The sequence below is a fragment of the Petromyzon marinus genome, unplaced genomic scaffold (assembly GCF_048934315.1).
Source record: "Petromyzon marinus isolate PM22_M1 ecotype Great Lakes invasive population unplaced genomic scaffold, UKy_Petmar_22M1.pri1.0 PM_Scaffold_102, whole genome shotgun sequence".
NCBI classification, from domain to species: domain Eukaryota; kingdom Metazoa; phylum Chordata; class Hyperoartia; order Petromyzontiformes; family Petromyzontidae; genus Petromyzon; species Petromyzon marinus.
Genome location: NW_027423061.1, coordinates 3,940 through 28,206, shown reverse-complemented (window position 1 = coordinate 28,206; position 24,267 = coordinate 3,940). Strand labels below are relative to the sequence as shown.

The 24,267-nt window shown below is 50.4% G+C and overlaps 2 protein-coding genes across 2 annotated transcripts; both read right to left on the bottom strand.

Moving 5' to 3' along the window:
• LOC142922563 (pre-mRNA-processing factor 19-like) lies at positions 1-24,267 on the bottom strand. The gene is made up of 7 exons (XM_076063349.1): positions 24,043-24,267; positions 21,708-21,777; positions 17,856-17,941; positions 17,137-17,307; positions 13,499-13,604; positions 1,085-1,112; positions 1-627 (listed from the first exon to the last, which is right to left on the bottom strand). Exons 2-7 carry the CDS (start codon positions 21,715-21,717, stop codon positions 558-560), a joined length of 471 nt encoding a protein of 156 aa, XP_075919464.1. The 5' UTR covers positions 21,718-21,777; positions 24,043-24,267; the 3' UTR covers positions 1-557.
• Positions 21,786-24,035, bottom strand: LOC142922564 (uncharacterized; the record flags this gene model as incomplete). Its single annotated transcript, XM_076063350.1, has 1 exon — positions 21,786-24,035. A coding segment is annotated over one exon (1,689 nt), but the record flags the coding sequence as incomplete, so codon positions are not given.

The window sequence follows — 24,267 nt, the reverse complement described above, 5'->3', positions numbered from 1 at the left end:
GTTGTTGTTGTGGTTCTTGTTGTTGTTGTGGTTGTTGTTGTTGTGGTTGTTGTAGTGGTTGTTGTTGTGGTTCTTGTTGTTGTTGTGGTTCTTGTTGTGATTGTTGTTATTATTGTTGTGGTTGTTGTTGTGGTTGTTGTTGTTGTGGTTCTTGTTGTTGTTGTTGTGGTTCTTGTTGTTGTTGTGGTTGTTGTTGTGGTTCTTGTTGTTGTTGTTGTAGTGGTTGTTGTTGTGGTTCTTGTTGTTGTTGTGGTTCTTGTTGTTGTGATTGTTGTTGTTATTGTTGTTGTGGTTCTTGTTGTTGTGGTTGTTGTTGTTGTGGTTCTTGTTGTTGTTGTGGTTGTTGTAGTGGTTGTTGTTGTGGTTGTTGTTGTTGTGGTTGTTGTTGTGGTTGTTGTAGTGGTTGTTGTTGTGGTTGTTGTAGTGGTTGTTGTTGTGGTTGTTGTTGTGGTTCTTGTTGTTGTGATTGTTGTTGTTATTGTTGTTGTGGTTCTTGTTGTTGTTGTGATTGTTGTTGTGGTTGTTGTTGTTGTGGTTGTTGTTGTTGTTGTGGTTGTTCAGGGGCCGTAGACTCGGAGGCTGCGGTCCATCCCCACCGACGCGAGGAAGTTGGCGTGGAGACCAAACCTCACCCCTGTCACCAGACCTGTGTGCTCTACACAACAACCACAACAACCATCAACAACCACCAACAACCACAACAACAACAACCACCACAACCATCAACAACAACCATCAACAACAACCATCAACAACCACAACCATCAACAACCATCAACAACAACCATCAACAACAACCACAACCATCAACAACAACCATCAACAACAACCATCAACAACAACAACCACAACCATCAACAACCATCAACAACAACCATCAACAACAACAACCACAACCATCAACAACAACCATCAACAACCATCAACAACAACCATCAACAACAACCATCAACAACAACCAAACCTCACCCCTGTCACCAGACCTGTGTGCTCTACACAACAACAACAACCATCAACAACAACCATCAACAACCATCAACAACAACCATCAACAACAACCACAACCATCAAACAACAACCAAACCTCACCCCCGTCACCAGACCTGTGTGCTCTACACAACAACAACCATCAACAACCATCAACAACCACAACAACAACAACCACAACAACAACCACCACAACCATCAACAACCACCAAACCTCACCCCTGTCACCAGACCTGTGTGCACTACACAACAACCACAACAACCATCAACAACCATCAACAACAACAACCACAACAACAACCACAACAACAACAACCACAACCATCAACAACAACAACAACCACAACCATCAACAACCACCAAACCTCACCCCTGTCACCAGACCTGTGTGCTCTACACAACAACCACAACAACAACCATCAACAACAACAACCATCAACAACCACAACAACCACAACAACAACCATCAACAACAACAACCATCAACAACCATCAACAACCACCACAACCATCAACAACCACAACAACCATCAACAACCACCATCAACAACCACCATCAACCACCACCACAACCATCAACAACCACCACAACCATCAACAACCACAACAACAACCATCAACAACCACCAAACCTCACCCCCATCACCAGACCTGTGTGCTCTACACAACAACCACAACAACAACAACAACCATCAACAACCACAACAACAACAACCATCAACAACCACAACAACCACAACCATCAACAACAACCACAACAACAACCATCAACAACCACCACAACCACAACCATCAACAACCATCAACCACCACCACAACCATCAACAACCACAACCACCACAACCATCAACAACCATCAACAACCATCAACAACCACCAAACCTCACCCCCTGTCACCAGACCTGTGTGCTCTACACAACAACAACAACAACAACCATCAACAACAACAACAACCACAACAACAACCATCAACAACCACAACAACAACAACAACCACAACAACAACCACAACAACAACAACCATCAACAACCACAACAACCACCACCATCAACAACCATCAACAACCACCAACAACCACCACCACCATCAACAACCATCAACAACAACCACCACAACCATCAACAACAACCACCACCACCATCAACAACCACCATCAACAACCACAACAAACATCAACAACCATCAACAACCACAACAACAACCATCAGCAACCACCACAACAACAACCACAACAACAACCATCAGCAACCATCAAACCTGACTTCCGTCACCAGACCTGTGTGCTCTACACAACAACCACAACAACCATCAACAACCACCAACAACCACAACAACCACCAACAACCACAATAACCATCAACAATCACCACAACCACCACAACCACCACAACAACCATCAACAACCATCAACAACCACCACAACCATCAACAACCACCACAACAACCATCACCAGCACTACCATCAACAACCACCACAACCATCAACAACCACCACAACCATCAACACCACCACAACCATCAACAACCATCAACATCACCACAACCACCACAACCATCAACACCACCACAACCATCAACAACCATCAACACCACCACAACCATCAACAACCATCAACACCACCACAACCATCAACAACCATCAACAACCACCACAACCATCAACACCACCACAACCATCAACACCACCACAACCATCAACACCACCACAACCATCAACACCACCACAACCATCAACAACCACCACAACCATCAACAACCACCACAACCATCAACAACCACCACAACCATCAACAACCACCACAACCATCAACAACCACCACAACAACCATCAACAACCATCAACACCACCACAACCATCAACAACCACCACAACATCAACAACCACCACAACCATCAACAACCACCACAACCATCAACAACCACCACAACAACCATCAACAACCATCAACACCACCACAACCATCAACAACCACCACAACCATCAACAACCACCACAACAACCATCACAACCATCAACACCACCACAACCATCAACAACCACCACAACCATCAACAACCACCACAACCATCAACAACCACCACAACCATCAACAACCACCACAACCATCAACACCACCACAACCATCAACAACCACCACAACCATCAACACCACCACAACCATCAACACCACCACAACCATCAACAACCACCACAACCATCAACACCACCACAACCATCAACAACCATCAACACCACCACAACCATCAACAACCACCACAACCATCAACAACCACCACAACAACCATCAACAACCATCAACACCACCACAACCATCAACAACCACCACAACCATCAACAACCACCACAACCATCAACAACCACCACAACCATCAACAACCATCACCAACCACCACAACTATCAACACCACCACAACCATCAACAACCACCACAACCATCAACACCACCACAACCATCAACACCACCACAACCATCAACAACCACCACAACCATCAACACCACCACAACCATCAACAACCATCAACACCACCACAACCATCAACACCACCACAACCACCACAACCATCAACACCACCACAACCATCAACAACCACCACAACCATCAACACCACCACAACCATCAACAACCATCAACAACCACCACTACCATCAACACCACCACAACCATCAACAACCATCAACAACCACCACAACCATCAACACCACCACAACCATCAACACCACCACAACCATCAACAACCACCACAACCATCAACAACCACCACCACAACAACCATCACCACCACTACCATCAACAACCACCACAACCATCAACAACCATCAACCACCACCACAACCATCAACAACCACCACAACCATCAACACCAACACAACCATCAACAACCATCAACAACCACCACTACCATCAACAACCACCACAACCATCAACAACCACCACCACAACAACCATCACCAGCACTACCATCAACAACCATCAACAACCACCACAACCATCAACAACCACCACAACCATCAACACCACCACAACCATCAACAACCACCACAACCATCAACACCCACCACAAGCATCAACACCACTACAACCATCAACAACCATCAACACCACCACAACCATCAACACCACCACAACCACCACAACCATCAACACCACCACAACCATCAACAACCATCAACAACCACCACAACCATCAACACCACCACAACCATCAACAACCATCAACAACCACCACTACCATCAACACCACCACAACCATCAACAACCATCAACACCAACCACAACCATCAACACCACCACAACCATCAACACCACCACAACCATCAACAACCACCACAACCATCAACAACCACCACCACCACAACAACCATCACCACCACTACCATCAACAACCACCACAACCATCAACAACCATCAACCACCACCACAACCATCAACAACCACCACAACCATCAACACCAACACAACCATCAACAACCACCACTACCATCAATAACCACCACAACCATCAACAACCACCACCACAACAACCATCACCAGCACTACCATCAACAACCACCACAACCATCAACAACCATCAACAACCACCACAACCATCAACAACCACAACAACCACAACAACCACAACCATCAACAACCACAACAACCACAACAACCATCAGCAACCATCAACAACCACAACAACCACAACAACAACAACAACCATCAACATCCACCAAACCTGACTCCCGTCACCAGACCTGTGTGCTCTACACAACCACCACAACCACCACAACCATCAACAACCACCACAACCATCAACAACCACCACAACCACCACAACCATCAACAACCATCAACAACCATCAACAACCACCACAACCACCACAACCATCAACAACCAATCAACAACCATCAACAACCACCACAACCATCAACCATCAACAACCATCAACAACCATCAACAACCACCACAACCACAACAACCATCAACAACCACCACAACCACCACAACCATCAACAACCACCACAACCACCACAACCATCAACAACCATCAACAACCATGAACAACCACCACAACCACCACAACCATCAACAACCATCAACAACCATCAACAACCACCACAACCATCAACACCACCACAACCATCAACAACCATCAACAACCACCACAACCATCAACACCACCACACAACAACAACCATCAACAACCACCATTACCATCAACAACCACCACAACAACCATCACCACCACTACCATCAACAACCACCACAACCATCAACACCACCACAACAACAACAACCATCAACAACCACCACTACCATCAACAACCACCACAACAACCATCACCACCACTACCATCAACAACCACCACAACCATCAACACCACCACAACAACAACAACCATCAACAACCACCACAACCATCAACACCACCACAACCATCAACAACCACCACAACCATCAACACCACCACCAACCCATCAACAACCATCAACAACCACCACACACATCAACAACCACCACAACCAACCTCACACCACCACACACCACCACACCATCAACAACCACCACACCACCACAACAACCATCAACAACCACCACACCATCAACACCACCACAACCCACACCACCATCACACCACAACAACAACAACATCAACAACCACCACTACCATCAACAACCACCACAACAACCATCACTACCATCAACAACCACCACAACCATCAACACCACCACAACAACAACAACCATCAACAACCACCACAACCATTAACACCACCACAACCATCAACAACCATCAACAACCACCACAACCATGAACAACCACCACAACAACCATCACCACCACTACCATCAACAACCACCACAACCATCAACAACCACCACAACCACCATCAACAACCACCACAACCACCATCAACAACCATCAACAACCACCACAACCATCAACAACCACCACAACCATCAACAACCATCACCACCACCACAACCATCAACAACCACCACAACAACCATCACCACCACTACCATCAACAACCACCACAACCATCAACAACCACCACAACCACCATCAACAACCACCACAACCACCATCACAACCACAACAACCACAACAACCACCACAACCACCATCAACAACCACCACAACCATCACCACCACCACAACCATCAACAACCATCACCACCACTACCATCAACAACCACAACAACCACCAACAACCATCAACAACCACCACAACCATCAACAACCACAACAACCACCATCAACAACCATCACCACAACCACCACAACAACCATCAACAACCTCACCACAACCACCACAACCATCAACAACCATCAACAACCACCACAACCACCACAACCATCAACAACCACCACAACCACCACAACCACCATCAACAACCACCACAACCATCAACAACCACCACAACCATCAACAACCACCACCACCACAACAACCATCACCACCACTACCATCAACAACCACCACAACCATCAACAACCACCACAACCACCATCACCAACCACCACAACCACCATCAACAACCATCAACAACCACCACAACCACCATCAACAACCACCACAACCACCATCAACAACCATCAACAACCACCACAACCATCAACAACCACCACAACCATCAACAACCACCACAACCATCAACAACCATCAACCACCACCACAACCATCAACAACCACCACAACCATCAACAACCATCAACCACCACCACAACCATCAACAACCACCACAACCATCAACACCACCACAACCATCAACAACCACCACAACCATCAACAACCACAACAACCACAACAACCATCAACAACCACCACAACTACCATCAACAACCACCACAACCATCAACAACCACCACAACAACCGTCACCAGCACTACCATCAACAACCACCACAACCATCAACAACCACCACAACCACCATCAACAACCACCACAACCATCAACAACCATCAACAATCACCATTAACAACCACAACAACCATCAACAACCACCAACAACCACAACAACCATCAACAACCACCACAACCATCAACAACCATCAACAACCACCACTACCATCAACAACCACCACCACAACAACCATCACCAGCACTACCATCAACAACCACCACAACCATCAACAACCACCACAACCATCAACAACCACCACAACCATCAACAACCATCAACAATCATCACCACAACCATCAACAACCACCACAACCATCAACAACCACCACAACCACCACAACCACCATCAACAACCACCACAATCATCAACAACCATCAACAACCACCACAATCATCAACAACCATCAACAACCACCACAACCATCAACAACCACCACAACCATCAACAACCACCACAACCATCAACAACCACCAAACGTCACCCCGTCACCATGTGTGCTCTACAGGTGTGTGTGTACAGGTGAGTGTGTGTGTACAGGTGTGTCTGTGTACAGGTGAGTGTATACAGGTGAGTGTGTGTACAGGTGTATGTGTGTACAGGCGAGTGTGTGTACAGGTGTGTGTGTGTACAGGTGTGTGTGTACAGGTGTGTGTGTACAGGTGTGTGTGTGTACAGGTGAGTGTGTGTGTACAGGTGTGTGTACAGGTGTGTGTGTACAGGTGTGTGTGTGTACAGGTGTGTCTGTGTACAGGTGAGTGTATACAGGTGAGTGTGTGTACAGGTGTATGTGTGTACAGGTGAGTGTGTGTGTACAGGTGTGTGTGTGTACAGGTGTGTGTGTACAGGTGTGTGTGTACAGGTGAGTGTGTGTGTACAGGTGTGTGTACAGGTGTGTGTGTACAGGTGTGTGTGTGTACAGGTGTGTCTGTGACCAGGTGAGTGTGCTCTACAGGTGTGTATGTACAGGTGAGTGTGTGTGTGTACAGGTGTCTGTGTACAGGTGTGTCTGTGTGTACAGGTGAGTGTGTGTGTACAGGTGTGTGTGTACAGGTGTGTCTGTGTACAGGTGTGTGTGTGTACAGGTGTGTGTGTGTACAGGTGTGTGTGTGTGTGTACAGTTGTGTGTGTACAGGTGTGTGTGTGTGTGTACAGGTGTGTGTGTACAGGTGTGTGTGTGTGTGTACAGGTGTGAGTGTGTACAGGTGTGTGTGTACAGGTGTGTGTGTGTACAGGTGAGTATGTGTACAGGGGCAGTTGTGGAGAGAGTGGAGAGTTTCCCATACCTGGGCAGTGTGCTTATGACTGGCTCCAGTTTAACAGCAGAGGTCTCACTCCGAATCAGTCGAGCGGCAATATCTTTTCATCGGTTGCGTAACGCTGTGTGGAAGCTACCTGGTCTGTCGCTCCGCACTAAGCTTCAGGTCTTCTCGGCCACGGTCATTCCCTCCCTTCTCTACGCTTGCGAAACGTGGACCCCCCTAATGGAACATCTTCGCCGGTTAGAAACATTTAGGCTGGCCTGCCTACGATCCATCCTGGGTTTAACCAGACTGGATTGTGTGAGGAGCTCACAAATCCTTGAAAGATCTGGGCAGGGTCCCATCGGTGAGCTCCTCCGGCAGGCAAGGCTGCGATGGCTGGGTCATGTAGCCCGCATGCCCAGCCACCGCATGCCGAAACAGCTTTTGTTTGGCCGGATTGAGGGGGCTAAGCGGGCGCGGCACGGGCTAGAGAAGAGATGGAGTGATGTGGTACAGGAGGACGTGGAGCTGAGTGGACTTGCCGATGACTGGTACCAGCGGTGTCAAGAATCGGCCTCTGTGGAGGAGGCTCGTGAAGGATGCTACTGGGCAGTTGGAGGCAGTCGCCCTCCAACAACAACGGAGGGCGGAGGAGCGACGCTCACAACAGCGAGCGGAGCGCCGGGTGGCTAAGCACAGCAGGTTGGCACAGTAGGGGGCACAGGTGGTGCATCAGCCAGTCATCTCAGTCAGTCGACCCGTGGCAACCTGGGTCTGCCCCGTGACCACCTGCCAGCGGGCGTTCGACACTTCACGTGGCCTCAGGGTGCACATAGCCTGGCACAAGCGTCGTGGTGACGTCACCGCCACTTAGTGGCGAATGGCGGTTGTTGTTGTTGTTGTTGTACAGGTGTGTGTGTGTGTATAGGTGAGTGTGTGTGTACAGGTGTGTGTGTACAGGTGTGTGTGTACAGGTGTGTGTATAGGTGTGTGTGTACAGGTGTGTGTGTACAGGTGTGTGTGTGTACAGGTGTGTGTGTACAGGTGTGTGTACAGGTGTGTGTGTGTGTACAGGTGTGTCTGTGTACAGGTGAGTGTGTGTACAGGTGTGTCTGTGTACAGGTGAGTGTGTGTGTGTACAGGTGTGAGTGTACAGGTGAGTGTGTGTGTACAGGTGAGTGTGTGTGTACAGGTGAGTGTGTGTGTACAGGTTAGTGTGTGTGTACAGCTGAGTCTGTGTGTGTACAGGTGTGTGTGTGTGTGTGTACAGGTGAGTGTGTACAAGTGTGTGTGTACTGGTGTGTGTGTGTGTGTACAGGTGTGTGTGTGTACAGGTGTGTGCATACAGGTGGGGAGTGATAGTGTAGCGGTTAGCGCTACGCTGCGCTATGAACCTGGCGACCCGGGGTTCGATTCCCGCTCACGGCCAACACCAGTGACGATTATCTGAACCGGTCCCGGGCCTCCCCTAGGTCGACTCAGCCTCAAATGAGTACCTGGTGCGGTGTGTAAACATCGTCACTAGGGAGACAAAGGCGGTCGGGCGTGGTGCTGGCCACCCACCCCCTCGTGTACCGTTCCGGCCTTCATAGGTGCTCGCTAACAGCACTTGCCCCTACAGTCTGTTAAGGCTATACGGGGGATCTTTGTCTTTGTGTGTGTGTACAGGTATGTGTGTGTGTGTACAGGTGTGTGTGTGTACAGGTGAGTGTGTGTGTACAGGTGAGTGTGTGTGTACATGTGTGTGTGTGTACAGGTGTGTGTGTGTGTACGTACAGGTATGTGTGTGTAGAGGTGTGTGTGTACAGGTGTGTGTGTGTACAGGTGAGTGTGTGTGTACATGAGTGTGTGTGTACAGGTGAGTGTGTGTGTACATGAGTGTGTGTGTACAGGTGTGTGTACAGGTGAGTCTGTGTGTGTGTACAGGTGTGTGTACAGGTGAGTGTGTGTACAGGTGTGTGTACAGGTGTGTGTGTGTGTGTGTAGGTGTGTGTGTGTGTAGAGGTGAGTGTGCGTACAGGTGTGTGTGTAGAGGTGAGTGTGTGTACAGGTGTGTGTATACAGGTGAGTGTGTGTACAGGTGTGTGGGTGTGTGTAGAGGTGTGTGTGTACAGGTGTGTGTGTGTAGAGATGAGTGTGTGTGTGTGGACAGGTGAGTGTGTGTGTGTGTACAGGTGTGTGTGTGTGTGTGTGTGCGTACAGGTGTGTGTGTGTGCGTACAGGTGTGTGTGTGTAGAGGTGTGTGTGTGTGTACGTACAGGTGTGTGTGTGTACAGGTGTGTGTACAGGTGTGTGTGTGTGTAGAGGTGAGTGTGTGTAGAGGTGAGTGTGTGTGTGTACTGGTGTGTGTGTACGTGTGTGTGTGTGTACAGGTGTGTGTGTGTGTGTGTGCGTACAGGTGTGTGTGTGTGCGTACAGGTGTGTGTGTGTAGAGGTGTGTGTGTGTACGTACAGGTATGTGTGTGTAGAGGTGTGTGTGTACAGGTGTGTGTGTGTACAGGTGAGTGTGTGTGTACATGAGTGTGTGTGTACAGGTGAGTGTGTGTGTACATGAGTGTGTGTGTACAGGTGTGTGTACAGGTGAGTCTGTGTGTGTGTACAGGTGTGTGTACAGGTGAGTGTGTGTACAGGTGTGTGTACAGGTGTGTGTGTGTGTGTGTGTAGGTGTGTGTGTGTGTAGAGGTGAGTGTGTGTACAGGTGTGTGTGTAGAGGTGAGTGTGTGTACAGGTGTGTGTATACAGGTGAGTGTGTGTACAGGTGTGTGGGTGTGTGTAGAGGTGTGTGTGTACAGGTGTGTGTGTGTAGAGATGAGTGTGTGTGTGTGGACAGGTGAGTGTGTGTGTGTGTACAGGTGTGTGTGTGTAGAGGTGAGTGTGTGTGTGTACAGGTGTGTGTGTGTGTGTAGAGGTGAGTGTGTGTGTGTGTACAGGTGTGTGTGTACAGGTGTGTGTACAGGTGTGTGTGTGTGTAGAGGTGAGTGTGGGTGTGTGTAGAGGTGAGTGTGTGTGTGTACTGGTGTGTGTACGTGTGTGTGTACAGGTGTGTGTGTACAGGTGTGTGTGTGTGCGTACAGGTGTGTGTGTGTGCGTACAGGTGTGTGTGTGTAGAGGTGTGTGTGTGTGTGTACTGGTGTGGTTAGCGCTACGCTGCGCTATGAACTTGGCGACCCGGGTTCGATTCCCGCTCACGGCCAACACCAGTGACGATTATCTGAACCGGTCCCGGGCCTCCCCTAGGTCGACTCAGCCTCAAATGAGTACCTGGTGCGGTGTGTAAACATTGCCACTGGGGAGACAAAGGCGGTCGGGCGTGGTGCTGGCCACCCACCCCCTCGTGTACCGATCCGGCCTTCATAGGTGCTCGCTAACAGCACTTGCCCCTACAGTCTGTTAAGGCTATACGGGGGATCTTTGTCTTTGTTTTTTTGTGTGTGTGTGTACAGGTATGTGTGTGTACAGGTGTGTGTATAGAGGTGTGTGTGTGTATAGAGGTGAGTGTGTGTGTGTGTGTATAGAGGTGAGTGTGTGTGTGTGTGTACAGGTGTGTGTGTATGTAGAAGTGAGTGTGTGTGTGTGTGTGTATAGAGGTGAGTGTGTGTGTGTGTGTACAGGTGTGTGTGTACAGGTGAGTGTGTGTGTGTGTGTGTATAGAGGTGAGTGTGTGTGTGTGTGTACAGGTGTGTGTGTATGTAGAAGTGAGTGTGAGTGTGTGTATAGAGGTGAGTGTGTGTGTGTGTATAGAGGTGAGTGTGTGTGTGTGTGTACAGGTGTGTGTGTATGTAGAAGTGAGTGTGAGTGTGTGTATAGAGGTGAGTGTGTGTGTGTAGAGGTGAGTGTGTGTGTGTGTGTAGAGGTGTGTGTGTATGTAGAAGTGAGTGTGAGTGTGTGTATAGAGGTGAGTGTGTGTGTAGAGGTGTGTGTGTACAGGTGTGTGTAGAGGTGTGTGTGTATGTAGAAGTGAGTGTGAGTGTGTGTGTAGAGGTGAGTGTGTGTGTGTGTGTACAGGTGTGTGTGTATGTAGAAGTGAGTGTGTGTGTGTATAGAGGTGAGTGTGTGTGTGTGTGTACAGGTGTGTGTGTATGTAGAAGTGAGTGTGTGTGTGTGTATAGAGGTGAGTGTGTGTGTGTGTATAGAGGTGAGTGTGTGTGTGTGTGTACAGGTGTGTGTGTATGTAGAAGTGAGTGTGTGTGTGTGTATAGAGGTGAGTGTGTGTGTGTGTATAGAGGTGAGTGTGTGTGTGTGTGTACAGGTGTGTGTGTATGTAGAAGTGAGTGTGTGTGTGTGTATAGAGGTGAGTGTGTGTGTGTGTATAGAGGTGAGTGTGTGTGTGTGTGTACAGGTGTGTGTGTATGTAGAAGTGAGTGTGAGTGTGTGTATAGAGGTGAGTGTGTGTGTATGTATAGAGGTGAGTGTGTGTGTGTACAGGTGTGTGTGTGTATAGAGGTGAGTGTGTGTGTGTGTGTGTACAGGTGTGTGTATGTAGAAGTGAGTGTGAGTGTGTGTATAGAGGTGAGTGTGTGTGTGTGTATAGAGGTGAGTGTGTGTGTGTGTGTACAGGTGTGTGTGTATGTAGAAGTGAGTGTGAGTGTGTGTATAGAGGTGAGTGTGTGTGTGTGTGTGTACAGGTGTGTGTGTATGTAGAAGTGAGTGTGTGTGTGTGTGTGTATAGAGGTGAGTGTGTGTGTGTGTATAGAGGTGTGTGTGTGTAGAGGTGAGTGTGTGTGTGTATAGAGGTGAGTGTGTGTGTGTGTGTACAGGTGTGTGTGTATGTAGAAGTGAGTGTGAGTGTGTGTATAGAGGTGAGTGTGAGTGTGTGTATAGAGGTGAGTGTGTGTGTGTGTATAGAGGTGTGTGTGTATAGAGGTGAGTGTGTGTGTGTGTATAGAGGTGAGTGTGTGTGTGTGTGTACAGGTGTGTGTGTATGTAGAAGTGAGTGTGAGTGTGTGTATAGAGGTGAGTGTGTGTGTATGTATAGAGGTGAGTGTGTGTGTGTACAGGTGTGTGTGTGTATAGAGGTGAGTGTGTGTGTGTGTGTGTACAGGTGTGTGTATGTAGAAGTGAGTGTGAGTGTGTGTATAGAGGTGAGTGTGTGTGTGTGTATAGAGGTGAGTGTGTGTGTGTGTGTACAGGTGTGTGTGTATGTAGAAGTGAGTGTGAGTGTGTGTATAGAGGTGAGTGTGTGTGTGTGTGTGTACAGGTGTGTGTGTGAGTACAGGTGAGTGTGTGTGTGTATAGAGGAGAGTGTGTGTGTGTGTACAGGTGTGTATAGAGGTGTGTGTGTGTGTGTGTGTACAGGTGTGTGTGTGTGTAGAGGAGAGTGTGTGTGTGTGTACAGGTGTGTATAGAGGTGTGTGTGTGTATAGTGTGCCTCCACTCACCGGTGAAGTGTAGCAGCTCCTGCCACTGCTTGCACAGATAGACGCGGATGTCCGTGCCCCCCACGGCTAGGTAGAGGCCGCTCTGGTCAAAGGTGAGGGATCTCACCTGCAACACGGTTCAGATCCACCGGGCAGCCCCGGTTAACACTCAACCCCCGGTTAACACTCAGCACCCTCCCGTAAACACACAGCCACTCCCGTTAACACTCAGCCACTCTCCTGTTAACACTCAGCCACTCCCGTTAACACTCAGCCACTCTCCTGTTAACACTCAGCCACTCCGGTTAACACTCAACCCCCGGTTAACACTCAGCCACTCCCGTTAACACTCAGCCACTCTCCTGTTAACACTCAGCACCCTCCCGTTAACACTCAGCACCCTCCCGTTAACACACAGCCACTCCTGTTAACACTCAGCCACTCCAGTTAACACTCAGCCACTCCGGTTAACACTCAGCCACTCCGGTTAACACTCAGCCACTCCAGTTAACACTCAGCCACTCCCGTTAACACTCAGCCACTCTCCTGTTAACACTCAGCCACTCTCCTGTTAACACTCAGCCACTCCTGTTAACACTCAGCCACTCCCGTTAACACTCAGCCATTCTCCTGTTAACACTCAGTCACTCCTGTTAACACTCAGCCACTCCCGTGAACACTCAGCCACTCCCGTTAACACTCAGCCACTCTCCTGTTAACACTCAGCCACTCCTGTTAACACTCAGCCACTCTCCTGTTAACACTCAGCCACTCCCGTTAACACTCAGCCACTCTCCTGTTAACACTCAGCCACTCCTGTTAACACTCAGCCACTCCCGTTAACACTCAGCCACTCCTGTTAACACTCAGCCACTCCTGTTAACACTCAGCACCCTCCCGTTAACACTCAGCCACTCCCGTTAACACTCAGCCACTCCCGTTAACACTCAGCCACTCCCGTTAACACTCAGCCACTCCCGTTAACACTCAGCCACTCCTGTTAACACTCAGCCACTCTCCTGTTAACACTCAGCCACTCCCGTTAACACTCAGCCACTCCCGTTAACACTCAGCCACTCCCGTTAACACTCAGCCACTCTCCTGTTAACACTCAGCCACTCCCGTTAACACTCAGCCACTCCCGTTAACACTCAGCCACTCCCGTTAACACTCAGTCACTCCCGTTAACACTCAGCCACTCCCGTTAACACTCAGCCACTCCTGTTAACACTCAGCACCCTCCCTTTAACACTCAGCCACTCCCGTTAACACTCAGCCACTCCCGTTAACACTCAGCCACTCCTGTGAACACTCAGCCACTCCCGTTAACACTCAGCCACTTCAGTTAACACTCAGCCACTCCCGTTAACACTCAGCCACTCCTGTTAACACTCAGCCACTCCCGTTAACACTCAGCCATTCTCCTGTTAACACTCAGTCACTCCTGTTAACACTCAGCCACTCCCGTTAACACTCAGCCACTCCCGTTAACACTCAGTCACTCCCGTTAACACTCAGCCACTCCCGTTAACACTCAGCCACTCCTGTTAACACTCAGCACCCTCCCTTTAACACTCAGCCACTCCCGTTAACACTCAGCCACTCCCGTTAACACTCAGCCACTCCTGTGAACACTCAGCCACTCCCGTTAACACTCAGCCACTTCAGTTAACACTCAGCCACTCCCGTTAACACTCAGCCACTCCCGTTAACACACAGCCACTCCCGTTAACACTCAGCCACTCCCGTTAACACTCAGCCACTCCTGTTAACACTCAGCCACTCCTGTTAACACTCAGCACCCTCCCGTTAACACTCAGCCACTCCTGTTAACACTCAGCCACTCCTGTTAACACTCAGCCACTCTCCTGTTAACACTTAGCCACTCCTGTTAACACAGCCCCTCCTGTTAACACTCAGCCACTCCTGTGAACACTCAGCCACTCCCGTTAACACTCAGCCACTCCCGTTAACACTCAGCAACTCCTGTTAACACTCAGCCACTCCCGTTAACACTCAGCCACTCCCGTTAACACTCAGCCACTCTCCTGTTAACACTCAGCCCCTCCTGTTAACACTCAGCCACTCCCGTTAACACTCAGCCACTCCCGTTAACACTCAGCCACTCCCGTTAACACTCAGCCACTCCCGTTAACAGTCACTCCCGTTAACACTCAGCCACTCCTGTTAACACTCAGCCACTCCTGTTAACGCTCAGCCACTCCTGTTAACACTCAGCCACTCTCCTGTTAACGCTCAGCCACTCCCGTTAACACTCAGCCACTCCCGTTAACACTCAGCCACTCCTGTTAACACTCAGCCACTCCTGTTAACACTCAGCACCTCCTGTTAACACTCAGCCACTCCTGTTAACACTCAGCCACTCCCGTTAACTCAGCCACTCCCGTTAACACTCAGCCACTCTCCTGTTAACACTCAGCCACTCCCGTTAACACTCAGCCACTCCTGTTAACACTCAGCCACTCCTGTTAACACTCAGCCACTCCTGTTAATATTCAGCCACTCTCCCGTTAACACTCAGCCACTCCCGTTAACACTCAGCCACTCCTGTTAACACTCAGCCACTCCTGTTAACACAGCGACTGCCTTTAACACTCAGCCACTCCCGTTAACACTCAGCCACTCCCGTTAACACTCAGCCACTCCTGTTAACACTCAGCCACTCCTGTTAACACTCAGCCACTCTCCTGTTAACACTCAGCCACTCCCGTTAACACTCAGCCACTCCCGTTAACACTCAGCCACTCCCGTTAACACTCAGCCACTCCTGTTAACACTCAGCCACTCCCGTTAACACTCAGCCACTCCCGTTAACACTCAGCCACTCCCGTTAACACTCAGCCACTCCTGTTAACACCGAACCATGCAGTGTGGTCGTAGTGGTGGAGGTGGTGGTGGTAGTGGAGGTGGTGGAGGTGGTGGTGGAGCCGGTGGTGGTGGAGGTGGTGGAGGTGGTAGTAGAGGTGGTGGTGGTAGTGGTGCCGCTGGTGGTGGTGGTAGTGGAGGTGGTGGAGGTGGCGTCGGTGGTGCCGCTGGTGCCGATAGTGGTGCCGCTGGTGGCGGTGGTGGCGGTGGTGATTGTGGCGGTGGTTGTGGTGGTGGTGGTGGCTGTGCCCGTGGTGGTGGTAGTGGTGGTAGTAGTGGAGGTGGTGGTGGTAGTGCCGGTGGTGGCGGTGGCGGTTGTGCCGGTGGTGGTGGTAGTGGTGGTAGTGGTGGAGGTGGTGGTGGTAGTGCCGGTGGTGGTGGTGCCGCTGGTGCCGATGGTGGTGCCGCTGGTAGTGGCGGCGGCGGTGGTTGTGGCGGAGGTGGTGGAGGTGGTGGTGGTTGTGGCGGTGGAAGAGGTGGTGGTAGTGGTAGTAGAGGTGGAAGAGGTGGTGGTAGTGGTGGTAGTGGTGGTAGTGGTGGTGGTAGTGGTGGTAGTGGTGGTAGTGGTGGTGGTAGTGGTGGTAGTGGTGGTAGTAGTGGTAGTGGTGGTAGTGGTGGAGGTAGTGGTGGTAGTGGTGGTGGAGGTGGAAGAGGTGGTGGTAGTGGTGGTAGTGGTGGTAGTGGTGGCGGTGGTGGTGCCGCTGGTGACGTCGGCGGTGGTTGTGGCGGTGGTGGTGGAGGTGGTGGTGGTTGTGGCGGTGGTGCCGCCTCACCTGATAAGAGTCCTCCAGGCTGATGGTCTTGAAGTTCTTCAGCTTGCGCAGGTCCCAGAGCTTGACCTGGGAGTCGTCGGCCGCCGTGGCCAGGTAGTAGCCGTTCTCGGAGAACGAGATGGCCGACACGGCGCCAGAGTGGCCCGGGAAGTTAGCCACGTTGGTGCGCTCCTGGTGGGCGGGGTGGTGGGGGGGAGAGTGGGGGGGGAGTGGGGGGGGGAGAGTGAGTGGGTGGGTGAGTGGGTGGGTGGGTGGGTGAGTGAGTGAGTGGGTGGGTGGGTGAGTGAGTGAGTGGGTGGGTGAGTGAGTGGGTGGGTGGGTGAGTGAGTGGGTGGGTGGGTGAGTGGGTGAGTGAGTGAGTGAGTGGGTGGGTGGGAGAGTGAGTGAGTGAGTGGGTGGGTGAATGAGTGAATGGGTGAGTGAGTGGGTGAGTGAGTAAACGGGTGAGTGGGTGAGTGAGTGAGTAAACGGGTGAGTGGGTGAGTGAGTGGGTGAGTGAGTGAGTGAGTGGGTGAATGAGTGGGTGAATGAGTGGGTGAGTGAGTGAGTAAACGGGTGAGTGAGTGAGTGGGTGAGTGAGTGAGTGAGTGGGTGAATGAGTGGGTGAGTGAGTGAGTGGGTGAGTGAGTGGGTGAGTGAGTGAGTGGGTGAGTGAGTGGGTGAGTGAGTGGGTGAGTGAGTAAACGGGTGAGTGAGTGAGTGAGTGGTGAGTCGATTGCCTTGAGATCCCAGATCTTGATCTGGGAATCCACGGTACCCGTCCCGAAGATCAACCCGTCCGGGTGGAACTGCGCGCAGGTCAAAGCTGCACACAAACAGACACACACACACAGTGTACACACACAGTGTACACACACAGTGTACACACACACACAGTGTACACACACACACAGTGTACACACACACACAGTGTACACACACACAGTGTACACACACACAGTGTACACACACAGTGTACACACACACACAGTGTAAACACACACAGTGTACACACACACACAGTGTACACACACACACACAGTGTACACACACAGTGTAAACACACACAGTGTACACACACAGTGTACACACACACACAGTGTACACACACACAGTGTACACACACAGTGTACACACACACAGTGTACACACACAGTGTACACACACACAGTGTACACACACACACAGTACACACACACACAGTGTACACACACAGTGTACACACACAGTGTACACACACAGTGTACACACACACACACAGTGTACACAGTGTACACACACACAGTGTAAACACACACAGTGTACACACACACAGTGTACACACACACACACAGTGTACACACACACAGTGTACACACACACAGTGTACACACACACAGTGTACACACACACAGAGTACACACGCAGTGTACACACACACAGTGTACACACACACACACTGTACATACACACACACAGTGTACACACACAGTGTACACACACACACAGTGTGCACACACAGTGTACACACACAGAGTGTACACACACACACAGTGTACACACACACACAGTGTACACACACACACAGTGTACACACACAGTGTACACACAGTACACACACAGTGTACATACACACACACACACACAGTGTACACACACAGTGTACACACACACAGTGTACACACACAGTGTACACACACAGTGTAAACACACACAGTGTACACAGTGTAAACACACACAGTGTACACACACACACAGTGTACACACACAGTGTACACACACAGTGTACACACACAGTGTACACATACACAGTGTACACACACAGTGTAAACACACAGTGTACACACACACAGTGTACACACACACACACAGTGTACACACACACACAGTGTACACACAGTGTACACACACACAGTGTACACACACACAGTGTACACACAGTGTACACACACAGACACACACACAGTGTACACACACACACACACAGTGTACACACACACACACAGTGTACACACACAGTGTACACACACACACAGTGTACACACACAGACACACACACAGTGTACACACACACACACAGTGTACACACACACACACAGTGTACACACACACACACACAGTGTACACACACACACAGTGTACACACAGTGTACACACACACACACAGTTTACACACACACAGTGTACACACACACAGTGTTACACACACACCTGTACACAGTGTACACACACAGTGTTACACACACACCTGTACACAGTGTACACACACCTGTACACAGTGTACACACACACACACACAGTGTACACACACACACACAGTGTACACACACACACAGTTTACACACACACAGTACACACACACAGTACACACACACACACAGTGTACACGCACACAGTGACACACACAGTGTACACACACACAGTGTACACACACAGTGTACACACACACACGTATACACACACAGTGTACACACACACACGTATACACACACAGTGTACACACAGACACACACAGTGTACACACAAACACACACAGTGTACATACAAACACACACAGTGTACACACACACACGTGTACACACACAGTGTACACACACACAGTGTACACACAAACACACAGTGTACACACACACAGTGTACACACAAACACACAGTGTACACACACACACGTGTACACACACAGTACACACACAGTGTACACACACACACACACAGTGTACACACACACACAGTACACACACATACACACACACACGTGTACACACACACACACAGTGTACACACACACAGTACACACACACAGTGTACACACAAACACACACAGTGTACACACACACACAGTACACACACAAACACACACAGTACACACAGTGTACACACACCCATACACAGTGTACACACACACAGTACACACACACACACACACAGTGTACACACACACACACAAGTGTACACACACAGTGTACACACACACAGTGTACACACAAACACACACAGTGTACACACACAGTGTACACACACACACACAGTACACACACACACAGTGACACACACACACACGTGTACACACACAGTGACACACAGTGTACACACACACACAGTGTACACACACACACAGTGTACACACAGTGTACACACACACAGTGTACACACACACAGTGTACACACAGTGTACACACACAGACACACACACAGTGTACACACACACACACACAGTGTACACACACACACACAGTGTACACACACACAGTGTACACACAAACACACACGTGCACACACACACACAGTACACACACACAGTGTACACACACACAGTGTACACACACACACGTGTACACACAGTGTACACACACACAGTGTACACACACACAGTGACACACACACACAGTGTACACACACACAGTACACACACAGTACACACACAGTGTACACACACACAGTACACACACACAGTGTACACACACACAGTGTACACACACACACACGTGTACACACACAGTACACACACAGTGTACACACACACAGTGTACACACACACAGTGTACACACACAGTACACACACACACAGTGTACACACACACAGTGTACACACACACACACACAGTGTACACACACACACACACACAGTGTACACACACACAGTACACACACAGTGTACACACAGTACACACACACACGTGCACACACACACACGTGTACACACACAGTACACACACAGTACACACACACACACGTGTACACACACAGTACACACACACAGTGTACACACACACACACGTGTACACACACAGTACACACACAGTGTACACACACACAGCACACACACACAGTGTACACACACACAGTGTACACACACAGTACACACACACACAGTATACACACACACTGTGTACACACACACACACAGTGTACACACACACACACACAGTGTACACACACACAGTACACACACAGTGTACACACACACAGTACACACAGTGTACACACACACAGTACACACAGTGTACACACACAGTACACACACACGTGCACACACACACACGTGTACACACACAGTACACACACAGTACACACACACACGTGTACACACACAGTACACACACACAGTGTACACACACACACAGTACACACACAGTACACACACAGTGTACACACAAACACACACAGTGTACACACACACACAGTACACACACACAGTGTACACACACACACGTGTACACACACACGTGTACACACACAGTGTACACACACAGTACACACACACGTGTACACACACACAGTACACACACAGTGTACACACACACAGTACACACACACACGTGTACACACACAGTGACAGGCGTGTACACACACACAGTGTACACACACACAGTGACACACACACAGTGACACACACACAGTGTACACACACACACAGTGTACACACACAGTACACACACAGTACACACACACAGTGTACACACACACACACAGTACACACACAGTGTACACACACAGTGACACACGTGTACACACACACAGTGACACACACAGTGTACACACACACACACAGTGTACACACACACAGTGTACACACACAGTGACACGCGTGTAGTAGCCGTGTGTGGACTCACCACTAGGCATGTTCTCGTCGATGACCTTGGTGAGCACTTGGCCCGTGTGGATGTCCGAGAAGGCCCAGTGCTGGAAAGGCAAAGGTCCCCCGTGTAGCCTCAACACACTGTCGGGGCAAGTGCTGCTAGCTAGTAGCCCCTACTCACTCACTCACTCTCAAACTCACTCTCACACTCTCACACTAACTCACACACACTCACTCTCACACACACTCAGTCGCACACACTCACACTCACACATTCACTCACTCGCACACACACTCACTCACACACTCACTCATTCACTCACTCACTTACTTACACACTCACGAACTCACTCGCACACTCACTCGCACTCACTCACACACTCACACACTCACTCATACACTCACTCACACGCTCTCACTCACACGCACACTCGCTCACTCACTCGCACACTCACACACTCACACACTCACTCACACACTCACTCGCACACACACACTCACACTCACTCACACACTCACTCACACACACACACACACTCACTCACACACTCACTCATACACTCTCACACTCACTCGCACACACACACTCACTCGCACACTCACTCTCACACACACTCACTCACTCACACACTCACTCACTCTCACACTCACTCACTCTCACACACTCACTCACTCACTGACTAGGTGGGTGACTAGGCGTGTAACTAAACGGGTGACTAGGCGGGTAACTAGGTGGGTGACTAAACGGGTGACTAAACGGGTGACTAAACGGGTGACTAAGCGGGTGACTAGGCGGGTAACTAAACGGGTGACTAAGCGGGTGACTAGGTGGGCGACTAGGCGGGTGACTAAGTGGGTGACTGGTTGGGTGACTAGGTGGGTGACTAGGTGGGTAACTAAGCGGGTGACTGGTTGGGTGACTAGGTGGGTAACTAAGTGGGTGACTAAGCGGGTGACTAGGCAGGTAACTAAACGGGTGACTAAGCGGGTGACTAGGCGGGCGACTAGGTGGGTGACTAAGTGGGTGACTAGGCGGGCGACTAGGCGGGTGACTAGGCGGGTGCCTGGTTGGGTGACTAGGTGGGTGACTAGGTGGGTAACTAAACGGGTGACTAGGCAGGTGACTATGTTGGTGACTAGGTGGGTAACTAAACGGGTGACTAGGTGGGTGACTAAGCGGGTGATTAGGTGGGTGACTAGGTGGGTAACTAAGCGGGTGACTGGTTGGGTGACTAAGCAGGTGACTATGTTGGTGACTAGGTGGGTGACTAAGTGGGTGACTAGGTGGGTGATTAGGTGGGTGACTAAGCGGGTGACTGGTTGGGTGACTAGGTGGGTGACTAAGCGGGTAACTAAACGGGTGACTAGGTGGGTGACTAGGTGGGTAACTAAACGGGTAACTAAGCGGGTGACTGGTTGGGTGACTAGGTGGGTGACTAGGTGGGTAACTAAGCGGGTGACTGGTTGGGTGACTAAACGGGTGACTAGGTGGGTGACTAGGCGGGTGACTAAGCGGGTGACTAGGTGGGTGATTAGGTGGGTGACTAGGTGGGTGACTAAACGGGTGACTAGGTGGGTAACTAGGCGGGTGACTAGGTGGGTGACTAGGTGGGTAACTAGGCGGGTGACTGGTTGGGTGACTAAGCGGGTGACTGGTTGGGTGACTAAACGGGTGACTGGTTGGGTGACTAAGCGGGTGACTAAACGGGTGACTAGGCGGGTGACTAGGTGGGTGACTAGGTGGGTGACTAGGCGGGTGACTAAGCGGGTGACTAAACGGGTGACTAGGCGGGTGACTAGGTGGGTGACTGGTTGGGTGACTAAGCGGGTGACTAAACGGGTGACTAGGCGGGTGACTAAGCGGGTGACTAGATGGGTGACTAAACGGGTGACTAGACGGGTGACTGGGCGGGTGACTAAGCGGGTGACTAGGCGGGTGACTAGGCGGGTGACTGGTTGGGTGACTAAACGGGTGACTAGGTGGGTGACTAAACGGGTGACTAGGCGGGTGACTAAACGGGTGACTAGGTGGGTGACTAGGTGGGTGACTAGGCGGGTGACTAGGTGGGTAACTAGGCGGGTGACTGGTTGGGTGACTAAACGGGTGACTAAACGGGTGACTAGGCGGGTGACTGGTTGGGTGACTGGTTGGGTGACTAAGTGGGTGACTAAACGGGTGACTAGGCAGGTGACTGGTTGGGTGACTGGTTGGGTGACTAGGCGGGTGACTAAACGGGTGACTAGGCGTGTGACTATGTTGGTGACTGGTTGGGTGACTAAGTGGGTGACTAGGCGGGTAACTAAACGGGTGACTAGGTGGGTGACTAGGTGGGTGACTAAGTGGGTGACTATGCGGGTGACTAGGCCACCTGGTCGTCACTGGAGGACAGCACGTAGTCGCCCGTGGCGTGCAAGCTCAGTCCGGTGACGGCTCCGTCATGAGCACGGATCAGCTGTGAGCAGGACGAGGTGGAGGAGGTGGAGGAGGTGGAGGAGGTGGACGCTGAGACGGCCCATACACGGATGGTGGAGTCGGGGGAGGCGGAGAGAACCACGTCCTGGGGAGAGAGACACGGGGAGGGAGAGAGAGAGAG

What these genes read in the sequence shown, in the direction of transcription:
- LOC142922563 (XM_076063349.1), bottom strand. An exon ending in TCAAGATCTGGGATCTCAAG is followed by an intron (nt 17,308 to 17,855) that starts GCAATCGACTCA and finishes CCCGCCCACCAG; the next exon opens with GAGCGCACCAACGTGGCTAA. An exon ending in GCCTGGAGGACTCTTATCAG is followed by an intron (nt 13,605 to 17,136) that starts GTGAGGCGGCAC and finishes ACCGTGTTGCAG; the next exon opens with GTGAGATCCCTCACCTTTGA.